This window comes from Salmo salar, chromosome ssa11, assembly GCF_905237065.1.
Source record: "Salmo salar chromosome ssa11, Ssal_v3.1, whole genome shotgun sequence".
NCBI classification, from domain to species: Eukaryota; Metazoa; Chordata; class Actinopteri; order Salmoniformes; family Salmonidae; genus Salmo; species Salmo salar.
In genome coordinates this window covers 107,216,347-107,232,127 of record NC_059452.1, presented here as the reverse complement: position 1 = coordinate 107,232,127, position 15,781 = coordinate 107,216,347, and the positions used below count along the sequence as shown (strand labels likewise).

At 43.1% G+C, this 15,781-nt stretch overlaps 1 protein-coding gene across 1 annotated transcript in view; it reads right to left on the bottom strand.

Moving 5' to 3' along the window:
- Positions 1-15,781, bottom strand: part of gbe1a (glucan (1,4-alpha-), branching enzyme 1a) — a 154,348-nt gene that overhangs the window by 71,790 nt on the left and 66,777 nt on the right. Inside the window, exons 6-7 of the mRNA XM_014129886.2 lie at positions 13,612-13,702; positions 12,602-12,811 (exon numbers count right to left, since the gene is read on the bottom strand). Of these exons, the coding sequence (XP_013985361.2) occupies positions 12,602-12,811; positions 13,612-13,702 (301 nt within the window). The remainder of the gene's footprint in view (positions 1-12,601; positions 12,812-13,611; positions 13,703-15,781) is intronic.

Here is a 15,781-nt window from a genome sequence, read left to right as displayed (position 1 = left end):
TCACACACCAGGGAAGTACAATGTCTTTGCTCCATCAACATCTTTTACAATGGAACTCCCAACGACGGCCATCTTGAGAGGGGGAGGGTCGTGTTTTTCCAGGTGCATGGTGCAGCGAGGAGCGTCATTGCCTAGAAAAGCAGGGGGGAGTGGGGGTGCTTTGGAGAGGGGAACGTCCTCGGAGAAAGGTGGTGTCGCGGGGGGGGCGACGAGGGCCTCCTGTGGGGGTAGTATGACCTTCCTTCACACAGGTCATCTCCCGTCTGGACTACTGCAACTCTCTGTTGGCTGGGCTCCCTGCTTGTGCCATCAAACCCCTGCAACTGATCCAGAACCCTGCAACCCACCTGGGGTTCAACCTTACAAAGTTCTCCCATGTCACCTTGCTCCTCCACACACTCCACTGGCTTCCAGTCAAAGCTCACATCCACTACAAGACCATGGTGCTTATCTACAGAGCAGCAAGAGGAACTGCCCCTCCCTATCTTCAGGCTATCCTCCAACCCTACACCCCAACCTGAGCACTCCGTTCTGCCAACTCTGGTCTCTTGGCCGTCACACCTAGTGCAGTCAAATCTCTTCTCTATCCTGGCATCTGAAGCTAGGACAGCAGAGTCCCTGTCCATCTTCTGAAAACATCTGAAACCCTCCCTCTCTTCAGAGAGTATCTTTAATAATCTCACAGCAGCAACATGTAAATCTAGGTTACACAGCACACCAACAGATAGCTACCACAGTGAATAAAACATGAATGAATTGGTTTTACAGAACAAACTAAAAGAAAAGAGGAGATGAAGGAGAAGGAAGAGGTGAAAGGGGGGAGACTAGGAGAGAGGGAGAAGGAAGAGGTGAAAGGGGGGAGACTAGGAGAGAGGGAGAAGGAAGAGGTGAAAGGGGGGAGACTAGGAGAGAGGGAGAAGGAAGAGGTGAAAGGGGGGAGACTAGGAGAGAGGGAGAAGGAAGAGGTGAAAGGGGGGAGACTAGGAGAGAGGGAGAAGGAAGAGGTGAAAGGGGGGAGACTAGGAGAGAGGGAGAAGGAAGAGGTGAAAGGGGGGAGACTAGGAGAGAGGGAGAAGGAAGAGGTGAAAGGGGGAGACTAGGAGAGAGGGAGAAGGAAGAGGTGAAAGGGGGGAGACTAGGAGAGAGGGAGGAGGGAAGGAGAGAAAAGGGGGAAAATTAAAGTCTAATTAAAAAAGGACTGGAGGCTTTCACCAATCAACGAACATCTAGGACAAAAGAGAGAGGAAGGAAAGAGAGGGAGGAAGATGCAAGAGAAATAGAGGGAAGAATAAGGAGAGTGAAGGATAGAGGGGAAAAGAATATGGAGCGTGAAGGATAGAGGGGGAAAGAATATGGAGCGTGAAGGATAGAGGAGGAAAGAATACGGAGAGTGAAAAAGAGAGAAGAAGAGAGATGGAAGGATGGTAGGATGAGAGGATGGCATCTACAGTCGGTTCCGTTAATTAGTAAAAGACAGATCTCATCTTTTCTACGTAGAGGAGAGAGGGATAGGAGTAAGGTCAAAGTCAGTGATGGATGGCTCTATCCCTCCCTCCCTTCCTCCCTCCCTCCGCTGCCCAGTCAGTCTGTCTGTGATGAAGCCATCAGCCCCTAGACAGCTCTCCACCCATACCCACAGAGAAATTACACAGGAGAGAGAGAGAGAGCGAGAGAGAGAGAGGATGGCTTTTCATTCATCCAGCTAGGGGAAGCGGAGGGGGGGGGGGAGCGGAGGAGAATAAGAATTGACACCAGTGTGTTAATTAGCTAGCTGACACAGAGCAAGGCTGCAGGATGTGACTGGATACACTACTGGATACACTACTGTGACCTAGAATAACCTCTCTTCATCTCCCTCGGTCTCTGTCTCTTCTCCTTTATCAATTTAAAGGGGCTTTATGGGCATGGGGAAACATATGTTACCATTGACAAAGCAAGTGAAGTAGATAATAAACAAAAGTAAAATAAATAAAAATGAACAGTAAACATTACACTCACAGAAGTTCCAAAAGAATAAAGACATTTCAAATGTCATATTATTTCTATATACGGTGTTGTAACGATGCGCAAATAGTTAAAGTACAAAAGGGAAATTAAATAAACATAAATATGGGTTGTATTTACAATGGTGTTTGTTCTTCACTGGTTGCCCTTTTCTTGTGGCAACAGGTCACAAATCCTACTGCTGTGATGGCACACTGTGGTATTTCACCCAGTAGATATGGGAGTTTTTGAATTCTTTGTGGATCTGTGTAATCTGAGGGAAATATGTGTCTCTAATATGGTCATACATTTGGTAGGAGGTTAGGAAGTGCAGCTCAGTTTCCACCTCATTTTGTGGGCAGTGTGCACATAGGCTGTCTTCTCTTGAGAGCCAGTTCTGCCTACGGCGATCTTTCTCAATAGCAAGGCTATGCTCACTGAGTCTGTACATAGTCAAAGCTTTCCTTAAGTTTGTGTCAGTCACAGTGGTCAGGTATTCTGCCACTGTGTACTCTCTGTTTAGGGCCAAATAGCATTCTAGTTTGCTCTGTTTCTTTGTTTTAATTCTTTCCAATGTGTCAAGTAATTATCTTTTAGTTTTCTCATGATGTGGTTGGGTCTAATTGTGTTGCTGTCCTGGGCTCTGTGGGGTCTGTTTGTGAACAGAGCCCCAGGACCAGCTTGCTTAGGGGACTCTTCTCCAGGTTCATCTCTCTGTAGGTGATGACTTTGTTATGGAAGGTTTGGGAATCGCTTCCTTTTAGGTGGTTGTAGAATTTAACGTCTCCTTTCTGGATTTTGATAATTAGCGGGTATCGGCCTAATTCTGCTCTGCATGCATTATTTGGTGTTTTACGTTGTACACAGAGGATATTTTTTGCAGAATTCTGCATGCAGAGTCCATTATCCAACAAGCCACTCTGCTATAGTCCATTATCCAACTAGCCAACTAGCCTCTCTGCCATAGTCCATTATCCAACTAGCCAACTAGCCTCTCTGCCATAGTCCATTATCCAACTAGCCTCTCTGCTATAGTCCATTATCCAACTAGCCTCTCTGCCATATTCCATTATCCAACTAGCCTCTCTGCTATAGTCCATTATCCAACTAGCCTCTCTGCCATATTCCATTATCCAACTAGCCTCTCTGCCATAGTCCATTATCCAACTAGCCTCTCTGCTATAGTCCATTATCCAACTAGCCTCTCTGCCATATTCCATTATCCAACTAGCCTCTCTGCTATAGTCCATTATCCAACTAGCCTCTCTGCCATATTCCATTATCCAACTAGCCTCTCTGCTATAGTCCATTATCCAACTAGCCTCTCTGCCATAGTCCATTATCCAACTAGCCTCTCTGCCATAGTCCATTATCCAACTAGCCTCTCTGCCATAGTCCACTATCCAACTAGCCTCTCTGCCATATTCCATTATCCAACTAGCCTCTCTGCTATAGTCCATTACCCAACTAGCCACTCTGCTATAGTGCATTATCCAACTAGCCTCTCTGCTATAGTCCATTATCCAACTAGCCTCTCTGCTATAGTCCATTATCCAACTAGCCTCTCTGCTATAGTCCATTATCCAACTAGCCACTCTGCTATAGTCCATTATCCAACTAGCCTCTCTGCTATAGTCCATTATCCAACTAGCCACTCTGCCATAGTCCATTATCCAACTAGCCTCTCTGCCATAGTCCATTATCCAACTAGCCACTCTGCCATAGTCCATTATCCAACTAGCCTCTCTGCCATAGTCCATTATCCAACTAGCCAACTAGCCTCTCTGCTATAGTCCATTATCCAACTAGCCAACTAGCCTCTCTGCTATAGTCCATTATCCAACTAGCCTCTCTGCTATAGTCCATTATCCAACTAGCCACTCTGCTATAGTCCATTATCCAACTAGCCTCTCTGCTACAGTCCATTATCCAACTAGCCTCTCTGCTATAGTCCATTATCCAACTAGCCACTCTGCCATAGTCCATTATCCAACTAGCCTCTCTGCCATAGTCCATTATCCAACTAGCCACTCTGCCATAGTCCATTATCCAACTAGCCTCTCTGCCATAGTCCATTATCCAACTAGCCACTCTGCCATAGTCCATTATCCAACTAGCCTCTCTGCCATAGTCCATTATCCAACTAGCCAACTAGCCTCTCTGCCATAGTCCATTATCCAACTAGCCTCTCTGCCATAGTCCATTATCCAACGAGCCACTCTGCCATAGTCCATTATCCAACTAGCCACTCTGCCATAGTCCATTATCCAACTAGCCACTCTGCCATAGTCCATTATCCAACTAGCCACTCTGCCATAGTCCATTATCCAACTAGCCACTCTGCTATAGTCCATTATCCAACTAGCCACTCTGCTATAGTCCATTATCCAACTAGCCTCTCTGCTACAGTCCATTATCCAACTAGCCTCTCTGCTATAGTCCATTATCCAACTAGCCTCTCTGCCATAGTCCATTATCCAACTAGCCAACTAGCCTCTCTGCTATAGTCCATTATCCAACTAGCCTCTCTGCTATAGTCCATTATCCAACTAGCCTCTCTGCCATATTCCATTATCCAACTAGCCTCTCTGCTATAGTCCATTATACAACTAGCCTCTCTGCCATAGTCCATTATCCAACTAGCCTCTCTGCCATAGTCCATTATCCAACTAGCCTCTCTGCCATAGTCCATTATCCAACTAGCCTCTCTGCCATATTCCATTATCCAACTAGCCTCTCTGCTGTAGTCCATTACCCAACTAGCCACTCTGCTATAGTGCATTATCCAACTAGCCTCTCTGCTATAGTCCATTATCCAACTAGCCTGTCTGCTATAGTCCATTATCCAACTAGCCTCTCTGCTATAGTCCATTATCCAACTAGCCACTCTGCTATAGTCCATTATCCAACTAGCCTCTCTGCTACAGTCCATTATCCAACTAGCCTCTCTGCCATAGTCCATTATCCAACTAGCCTCTCTGCCATAGTCCATTATCCAACTAGCCTCTCTGCCATAGTCCATTATCCAACTAGCCACTCTGCCATAGTCCATTATCCAACTAGCCTCTCTGCCATAGTCCATTATCCAACTAGCCTCTCTGCCATAGTCCATTATCCAACTAGCCTCTCTGCCATAGTCCATTATCCGACTAGCCACTCTGCTATAGTCCATTATCTAACTATAATCCATTATCTAACTATCGTCCATTATCTAACTATCGTCCATTATCTAACTATCGTCCATTATCTAACTATCGTCCATTATCTAACTATCGTCCATTATCTTACTATCGTCCATTATCTAACTATCGTCCATTATCTAACTATCGTCCATTATCTAACTATCGTCCATTATCTAACTATCGTCCATTATCTAACTATCGTCCATTATCTAACTATCGTCCATTATCTAACTATCGTCCATTATCTAACTATAGTCCATTATCTAACTATAGTCCATTATCTAACTATCGTCCATTATCTAACTATCGTCCATTATCTAACTATCGTCCATTATCTAACTATCGTCCATTATCTAACTATCGTCCATTATCTAACTATAGTCCATTATCTAACTATAGTCCATTATCTAACTATAGTCCATTATCTAACTATAGTCCATTATCTAACTATAGTCCATTATCTAACTATCGTCCATTATCTAACTATCGTCCATTATCTAACTATCGTCCATTATCTAACTATAGTCCATTATCTAACTATAGTCCATTATCTAACTATCGTCCATTATCTAACTATCGTCCATTATCTAACTATCGTCCATTATCTAACTATAATCGATACGCCCGTAACACGTCAACCACAGTGAGTTTAGTAGTTGTTCATTTCCTCTCGCTTTTCTTCTTCTTTCTGTGAAAGTGTAATTACCCAGTGGTGTACCAAGAGCTTTTGCGTGTGTGTGTGTGTGTGTGTGTGTGTGTGTGTGTGTGTGTGTGTGTGTGTGTGTGATGGAAAAAAACCCACATGAATTTCACATGACAACATGTAAACGCAACATGTGATATAACATGAAACTAGACACGCATAAATGTGACGACACGGGGATGTAACGTTATAACATGTGATATAACATGAAACTAACGTGACAATATGTGAAAATAAAACTGCAAATTCGACCATTCACACGCGGAGGTGAATACATGTGAACAACTGACCTCACGTGTCTGTCTGTGCGTCGCCGGACTTGACAAAAGAGTGCAATCTCCACCACTATTTTAGATACACGTTAATCTGACTTTTCTGTCGTCATTGATTTTATGGACTGATTTCAGTAATTTGAGGGTTTTCTGTATAGTTCTCTAATATTATTCTGTTTATTGTTACTCCTGAATCACAAAGATAATAGATTGAGTGTAATTTGAAGTGCATAGTGTACATTTGACATTTTAGTCATTTTAGCAGACGCTCTTATCCAGAGCGACTTACAGTAGTGAAGGCATACATTTCATACATTTTTTTTCTTCTCCGTACTGGTCCCCCCGTAGGAATCGAACCCACAACCCTGGCGTTGCAAACACCATGCGTGTAAGAATACAGGTGAAATCAGTCATTGACACAGACATGGTGACGTAGCAGGAAGATCAGAACGCCGTGAACCAACAGGTTGTGAGTTCAAATCCCAGGTTAGAACAAGTTCAATAATAAATCACTGTATAAATAAAACACAATGTGGCCGTGAAAGTGTCGGATATGTCACAGTAGAAAGCATTTCGACAGCGTGACGGATCAGGTGACATCCTAACGACTCATTTTGGTTTGCAGAGCATCACCTGTGAAATATCATGTGAAAAATATCCGCACGTGAAACTTCGACACATGAAGTGTTCCCAAAACCACATGGTTTGACATGTGAGAGAAGGATTAAGAGAGAGGGTGAGTGACTGACTGAGAACAGAAGATATACACAGATGGTGAAAGAGAGGACACAGAGATTAGGTCAGAGAAAACAGGTATAGTGACTGACAGATCGAGAAAGACAAATGAGGAAGAACGTGAGAGAGAAGAGCGGAGGACAGAGGAACAAAGAGAACGTGAGAGAGAAGAAGAGCGGAGGACAGAGGAACAGAGAATGTGAGAGAGAAGAAGAGCGGAGGACAGAGGAACAGAGAGAAAGTGAGAGAGAAGAAGAGTGGAGGACAGAGGAACAGAGAAGAGCGGGACAGAGGAACAGAGAACATGAGAGAGAAGAAGAGTGGAGGACAGAGGAACAGAGAGAAAGTGAGAGAGAAGAAGAGTGGAGGACAGAGGAACAGAGAGAACGTGAGAGAGAAGAAGAGTGGAGGACAGAGGAACAGAGAAGAGCGGGACAGAGGAACAGAGAACATGAGAGAGAAGAAGAGTGGAGGACAGAGGAACAGAGAGAAAGTGAGAGAGAAGAAGAGTGGAGGACAGAGGAACAGAGAGAACGTGAGAGAGAAGAAGAGCGGAGGACAGAGGAACAGAGAATGTGAGAGAGAAGAAGAGCGGAGGACAGAGGAACAGAGAGAACGTGAGAGAGAAGAAGAGTGGAGGACAGAGGAACAGAGAGAACGTGAGAGAGAAGAAGAGTGGAGGACAGAGGAACAGAGAAGAGCGGGACAGAGGAACAGAGAACATGAGAGAGAAGAAGAGTGGAGGACAGAGGAACAGAGAGAAAGTGAGAGAGAAGAAGAGTGGAGGACAGAGGAACAGAGAGAACGTGAGAGAGAAGAAGAGTGGAGGACAGAGGAACAGAGAGAACGTGAGAGAGAAGAAGAGTGGAGGACAGAGGAACAAAGAGAATGTGAGAGAGAAGAAGAGCGGGACAGAGGAACAAAGAGAATGTGAGAGAGAAGAAGAGTGGAGGACAGAGGAACAGAGAATGTGAGAGTAATTGAAAGAGAAAGAAGGCGTCTTTCTGCTGTCTGAAGCTTTGTCGACTGAGGAGGACACTTTAAATGAGCCTGGTGCGCTCGCACACACACACACACACACACACACACACACACACACACACACGTGAAGGATGAAAGACCTCAAAGAGAAATCAATACATTAGAGCCACAAAGCCTAATAAACCACGCGCACACACAACACACACACACACACACACACACACACACACACACACACACACACACACACACACACACACACACACACACGCGAGTGTATCCACCCATAATTGGTCCTAGACAAACAGCCAAAAGGAAAACAATAACAAAGGCTTCAAACAGAGAAAGGAAACGCCAATTAATTCAATCAAAACGGCTCCAGATAAGTGAATAAATAAATATTAAGCTAAATAGCAGCATAAATAAATACACACAGAGATAAAACATCAGAATACATAAAGCGTTTGAAACCCAGCGACTGGGTGATTGTTGTGTGGAAACGAATGGTTCAGAAGATGTGTGTGTGTCTGTCTGGGGGATTGTTGTGTGGTAATGAATGGTTCAGATGTGTGTGTGTGTGTCTGTCTGGGGGATTGTTGTGTGGTAATGAATGGTTCAGATGTGTGTGTGTGTGTCTGTCTGGGGGATTGTTGTGTGGTAATGAATGGTTCAGATGTGTGTGTGTGTGTCTGTCTGGGGGATTGTTGTGTGGTAATGAATGGTTCAGATGTATGTGTGTGCGTGTGTGTGTGTGTGTGTCTGTCTGGGGGATTGTTGTGTGGTAATGAATGGTTCAGATGTATGTGTGTGTGTGTCTGTCTGGGGGATTGTTGTGTGGTAATGAATGGTTCAGATGTGTGTGTGTGTGTCTGTCTGGGGGATTGTTGTGTGGTAATGAATGGTTCAGATGTATGTGTGTGCGTGTGTGTGTGTGTGTCTGTCTGGGGGATTGTTGTGGATCTAATGGTCCAGACACATCGTTTGGAACAAACAGGGATTTACATACTTAACCCTAAAAAAAACCCGCCAACATGGTTGATTTATTTACACATATTACAAACGTGGGCCAAAATAGTCTGTCCAATAGTGACTTCCATCTGCACCTTCTTTCACACATTTAGTCAAATTTGATGTTTCAAAAGTTTTCATGTTTTTTTTTCTCTCCCACCGATAGTTTTGATTCATTTCATTCATAGGCACGTGTTAGGAACAATTATTAATTCAAAAGTGTTGTGTTTCTGTGATATTCTTGAGGCTGAGATATTAGCGATTTAGCTAATATGACGTACCAGTACAACTTATAATAAAACAACACAGGTCAAAGATGCAAATATTTTAGTGATTGTATTTTCTTCTCTCTCAAAGCTTGGATGTGCATTGAAATGTTTAATGCGGTCTCCTCATAGAGAACAGTGTTGATTGGACTACCAGACTCTTTCGCACTGTCCTGTATGTCCGGTATGGGAATATAATTGAAACGGTATGGGAATATAATTGATATGGGCTCCGGTATGGGAATATAATTGATATGGGCTCCGGTATGGGAATATAATTGATACGGTATGGGAATATAATTGATACGGTATGGGAATATAATTGATACGGTATGGGAATATAATTGATACGGGCTCCGGTATGGGAATATAATTGATACGGGCTCCGGTATGGGAATATAATTGATACGGGCTCCGGTATGGGAATATAATTGATACGGGCTCCGGGTATGGGAATATAATTGATACGGGCTCCGGGTATGGGAATATAATTGATACGGGCTCCGGTATGGGAATATAATTGATACGGGGCTCCGGTATGGGAATATAATTGATACGGTATGGGAATATAATTGATACGGTATGGGAATATAATTGATACGGGGCTCCGGTATGGGAATATAATTGATACGGTATGGGAATATAATTGATACGGGCTCCGGTATGGGAATATAATTGATATGGGCTCCGGTATGGGAATATAATTGATACGGTATGGGAATATAATTGATACGGTATGGGAATATAATTGATACGGGCTCCGGTATGGGAATATAATTGATACGGGGCTCCGGTATGGGAATATAATTGATACGGGGCTCTGGTATGGGAATATAATTGATACGGTATGGGAATATAATTGATACGGTATGGGAATATAATTGATACGGTATGGGAATATAATTGATACGGTATGGGAATATAATTGATACGGTATGGGAATATAATTGATACGGTATGGGAATATAATTGATACGGGGCTCCGGTATGGGAATATAATTGATACGGTACGGGAATATAATTGACACGGTATGGGAATATAATTGATACGGTATGGGAATATAATTGATACGGGGCTCCGGTATGGGAATATAATTGATATGGGCTCCGGTATGGGAATATAATTGATACGGTATGGGAATATAATTGATACGGTATGGGAATATAATTGATACGGGGCTCCGGTATGGGAATATAATTGATACGGTACGGGAATATAATTGATACGGTATGGGAATATAATTGATACGGGGCTCCGGTATGGGAATATAATTGATATGGGCTCCGGTATGGGAATATAATTGATACGGTATGGGAATATAATTGATACGGTATGGGAATATAATTGATACGGGCTCCGGTATGGGAATATAATTGATACGGTATGGGAATATAATTGATACGGTATGGGAATATAATTGATACGGGCTCCGGTATGGGAATATAATTGATACGGGGCTCCGGTATGGGAATATAATTGATACGGGCTCCGGTATGGGAATATAATTGATACGGTATGGGAATATAATTGATACGGTATGGGAATATAATTGATACGGTATGGGAATATAATTGATACGGGCTCCGGTATGGGAATATAATTGATATGGGGCTCCGGTATGGGAATATAATTGATATGGGGCTCAACTCAGTTCCAGTGGCATCTGAAAGATAAAAAAGACTCAACTTGGTAGAAGCTAAATATGTATTACATATATATATATATATATATTATTTTTTAAACATTTGTTTAGGTATAGTGGTTGCCACTTCATAAGTAGTTTCTTAACAAAGTCCTAACATTTCTGATGGATCAAAAAATGTTGGACCACTTGGGGGTCAAAATGTACCTGCGTTGGTGCCTTTAGGGTTAAATGATTGACCGTCCAACACAGAGACGCACAGACTAGAGTTCTATTCATAATGAACACAGAAACACACAGACTAGAGTTCTATTTATAATGATTGACCGTCCAACACAGAGACGCACAGACTAGAGTTCTATTCATAATGATTGACCGTCCAACACAGAGACGCACAGACTAGAGTTCTATTTATAATGATTGACCGTCCAACACAGAGACGCACAGACTAGAGTTCTATTCATAATGATTGACCTTCCAACACAGAGACGCACAGACTAGAGTTCTATTCATAATGATTGACCGTCCAACAAAGAGACGCACAGACTAGAGTTCTATTCATAATGATTGACCGTCCAACACAGAGACGCACAGACTAGAGTTCTATTTATAATGAACACAGAGACGCACAGACTAGAGTTCTATTTATAATGAACACAGAAACACACAGACTAGAGTTCTATTTATAATGAACACAGAAACACACAGACTAGAGTTCTATTTATAATGAACACAGAAACACAGACTAGAGTTCTATTTATAATGAACACAGAAACACAGACTAGAGTTCTATTTATCATGAACACAGAAACACACAGACTAGAGTTCTATTTATAATGATTGACCGTCCAACACAGAGACGCACAGACTAGAGTTCTATTTATAATGAACACAGAAACTCACAGACTAGAGTTCTATTTATAATGAACACAGAGACACACAGACTAGAGTTCTATTTATAATGATTGACCGTCCAACACAGAGACACACAGACTAGAGTTCTATTCATAATGATTGACCGTCCAACACAGAGACGCACAGACTAGAGTTCTATTCATAATGATTGACCGTCCAACACAGAGACGCACAGACTAGAGTTCTATTTATAATGAACACAGAAACACACAGACTAGAGTTCTATTTATAATGAACACATAGACACACAGACTAGAGTTCTATTCATAATGATTGACCGTCCAACACAGAGACGCACAGACTAGAGTTCTATTTATAATGAACACAGAAACACACAGACTAGAGTTCTATTTATAATGAACACAGAAACACACAGACTAGAGTTCTATTTATAATGAACACAGAGACACACAGACTAGAGTTATATTTATAATGAACACAGAAACACAGACTAGAGTTCTATTCATAATGAACACAGAAACACACAGACTAGAGTTCTATTTATAATGAACACAGAAACACACAGACTAGAGTTCTATTTATAATGAACACAGAGACACACAGACTAGAGTTCTATTTATAATGAACACAGAAACACAGACTAGAGTTCTATTTATAATGAACACAGAAACACACAGACTAGAGTTCTATTTATAATGAACACAGAAACACAGACTAGAGTTCTATTTATAATGAACACAGAAACACACAGACTAGAGTTCTATTCATAATGAACACAGAAACACACAGACTAGAGTTCTATTTATAATGATTGACCGTCCAACACGTCTTTGTGAGTTTGGGGCCATGGTCTGGGTTTGGAGCAAGGTTAGCTTGAGTTAGGACACACTTTGTGTTAAGAGTGTGTACGTGACTTTGTGTTAAGAGTGTGTACGTGCGTGCGTGTCCGTACCTCTGGTAGTTGAAGAGACGTGAGCCCCACTGTGGATGTTGTCCCCTAGCCCCAGAGTGGAAGAAGCAGGACTCTGTCCCGTCAAACTTATTCAGCCCATCAGCCGTGTTACTGGAGGCGTGGCTATGGACAACATCCAATAGGACGGTGATCCCCAAAGAGTGGGCGGTGTCCACCAACCTCTTCAGGTCCTCAGGGGTGCCGAACCGACTGGAGGGAGAGGGGGGAGAGGAAGAGGGAGGCACGGATGGGGGACAGGGGTAAACATTAGTAAAGAAAAATATTGTTTTGTAGAAAGCATCTTAAGATCATGGAGACAGAAAGTCGTGTGTACAGGACACGCATGGTACGAATAGTCCAATAAAACGCTTACTAGCAGGTTCCTTCTCCACAATGAAACAACATTAAGAATAAAATACAAACTTACAGTAAATGGCAGAAGAACAGAACAAACATCTTAGGAAGGAAAGAGAGACAAAACATATATTTCTAATTCTACAGTTCTATAGCTCTAGCATAAAGAACTCAGCCCTGCTTTGACCAGGAAATCAATTCTCCTCCCGCTGCACAGGGGACTCGTGCCGCCAGCTGCACAGGGGACTCGTGCCGCCAGCTGCACAGGGGACTCGTGCCGCCAGCTGCACAGGGGACTCGTGCCGCCAGCTGCACAGGGGACTCGTGCCGCCAGCTGCACAGGGGACTCGTGCCGCCAGCTACACAGGGGACTCGTGCCGCCAGCTACACAGGGGACTCGTGCCGCCAGCTACACAGGGGACTCGTGACTCGTGCCGCCAGCTACACAGGGGACTCGTGACTCGTGCCGCCAGCTACACAGGGGACCCGTGACTCGTGCCGCTACACAGGGGACTCGTGCCGCTACACAGGGGACTCGTGCCGCTACACAGGGGACATGTGTGTGTGGCATGTGTGCGTATGTGACTAAGGCTGTGCGTATGTTACCTGGAGGTTGTGTGTGTGTTACCTGGAGGTTGTGTGTGTGTGTGTGTTACCTGGAGGCAGCAAAGAAGTTGGTGACCTGGTATCCAAAGCTTCCATAGTACGCATGCTCCATGATGGCCATCAACTGGACACAGTTATAACCTGCCAAAGACATTATAACCAGTTATAACCTGCCAAAGACATTATAACCAGTTATAACCTGCCAAAGACATTCTAACCTGTTATAACCTGACAGACATTATAACCGGTTATAACCTGACAGACATTATAACCGGTTATAACCTGACATTGACATTATAACCTGACATAGACGTTATAACCTGACATAGACGTTATAACCAGTTATAACCTGACAGACAAGCAGTTATAACCTGACAAAGCCAATTATAACCTGTTATAATTCAGATGTAAATTGAATGGAGAAGGTGTATTGTGGGTATTCACAGCGTGTTTCTAGATGAAATACCTCCCTACTCTCCACTGTAAAGGAGTTGAACAGCACAACAGTTGTGGGAATTAGACAGGGCTGAGATAAGAGGCTAAACAGAGATAGTGTTTCCAAGTGTTGCAGCATGGCCATCTTTACCCCTGCAGCGCTCACACAGATAGGAGAGAGAGGGGAAGGCTGAAGAAGAAAGGAGGAGAGAGAGAAAGAGAGAGAGAGGATGCATCCCTTTCTGACATTTATTCGTCCGAGGGTGGACTCCCTACCAAGTTCCTGGGGGCTTAGCTGTGCTCCAACTCCATGTGTGTGTGCACGCTCTGTATGGGGTCGTCTAAGACCCTGCTGTGAGCTCCCCTAACAGGTCAACACTACCAGAGCTTAGCTCACATCAGCGTGAGAGACAGAGAGCGAGAGACAGACAGAGACAGACAGACAGACAGACAGACGGAGAGAGAGAGACAGAGAGAGAGAGAGAGACAGAGACAGACAGTCAGAGACAGACAGACAGAGAGACAGACAGAGAGACAGACAGAGAGACAAACAGAGACAGAGAGACAGACAGACACAGACAGACAGACAGACAGAGACAGAGAGACAGAGAGAGAGAGAAAGACAGACAGAGACAGAGAAAGACAGACAGACAGAGAGCGTTTTAGTTTTTTTATACTCAAGTATTAACACAAAATGGCACACCGCCTTTTCAGAAATTAAACAACAAACATGTAATTCTTATATAAAACATGTTTTTTTAATAAAAAAAACCCCATCTTATTTCATCAACAATAAATAGTTTCCCTCCACAAAACATACCGCTCCTTCGTAAGCCCACTTCTCCTCAAACAATGGGAGGTCTTTTACAGCAGAGAAAAACTCTAAATCCCCTTTTATTGTTGCTTTTACTAATCCTTTAAAAGCACATCTTACATCCTTACCATATCCTGTCTATCTTATTCTTCCTACTCAGAAGAAATTATGTTTTAGCTTGTCCCAAAATAAAACGGAACAGTTGACATTTTCTTTTCTGTTGTTTACTGTATTGAAATAGCAAAAATAAAACCAGTGTTATTGAAAATCTCCCCTACAGCTGTAAACAAAAAGACTAGTATTTCAAAGAGAGGTTTTTTCCTCTCACACCCCCTAAAAAACAGTGAAAAATTGTTTCTCTTATATTACAAAAAGGACATCCATCTCCAACATCTGAGTTAATAACAGAAACAAAAGCTTTTTAACTGAAATTATGTCATGTAACACCCTCCATTACATTTAAGTCATTCAGCGACTTACTAATTGGTGCATTCACCTTATGATATCCAGTGGAACAACCACTTTACAATAGTACATCTATATCTTTTTTTTTGGGGGGGGGGTTAGAAGGATTACTTTATCCTATCCCAGGTATTCCTTAAAGAGGTGGGGTTTCAGGTGTCTCCGGAAGGTGGTGATTGACTCCGCTGTCCTGGCGTCGTGAGGGAGCTTGTTCCACCATTACATATCACCAGTCCCCTTTTGTAACGGTGGCTTGTACAGTGCTCTCCATGCTGGCTTTACCTTGTCATCAAGGCCCAGTTTTACCCTCCAAGAGTGTCTTTTCTATTTATCTTTATTTAAAAACCTTGACACACCCCCTATAAAACTCCTTCCCATTCACCTCATCCAAACCCAGCTCTTCCATCCCTCTCAAATCCAGTACTAAAGCCTTTCTGTCTGACTCTGGGATATTGGGTGGAATCCTTAGTCTGGGAAATGGGGCGTCTTCATCCGATGCCTTTTTGTAG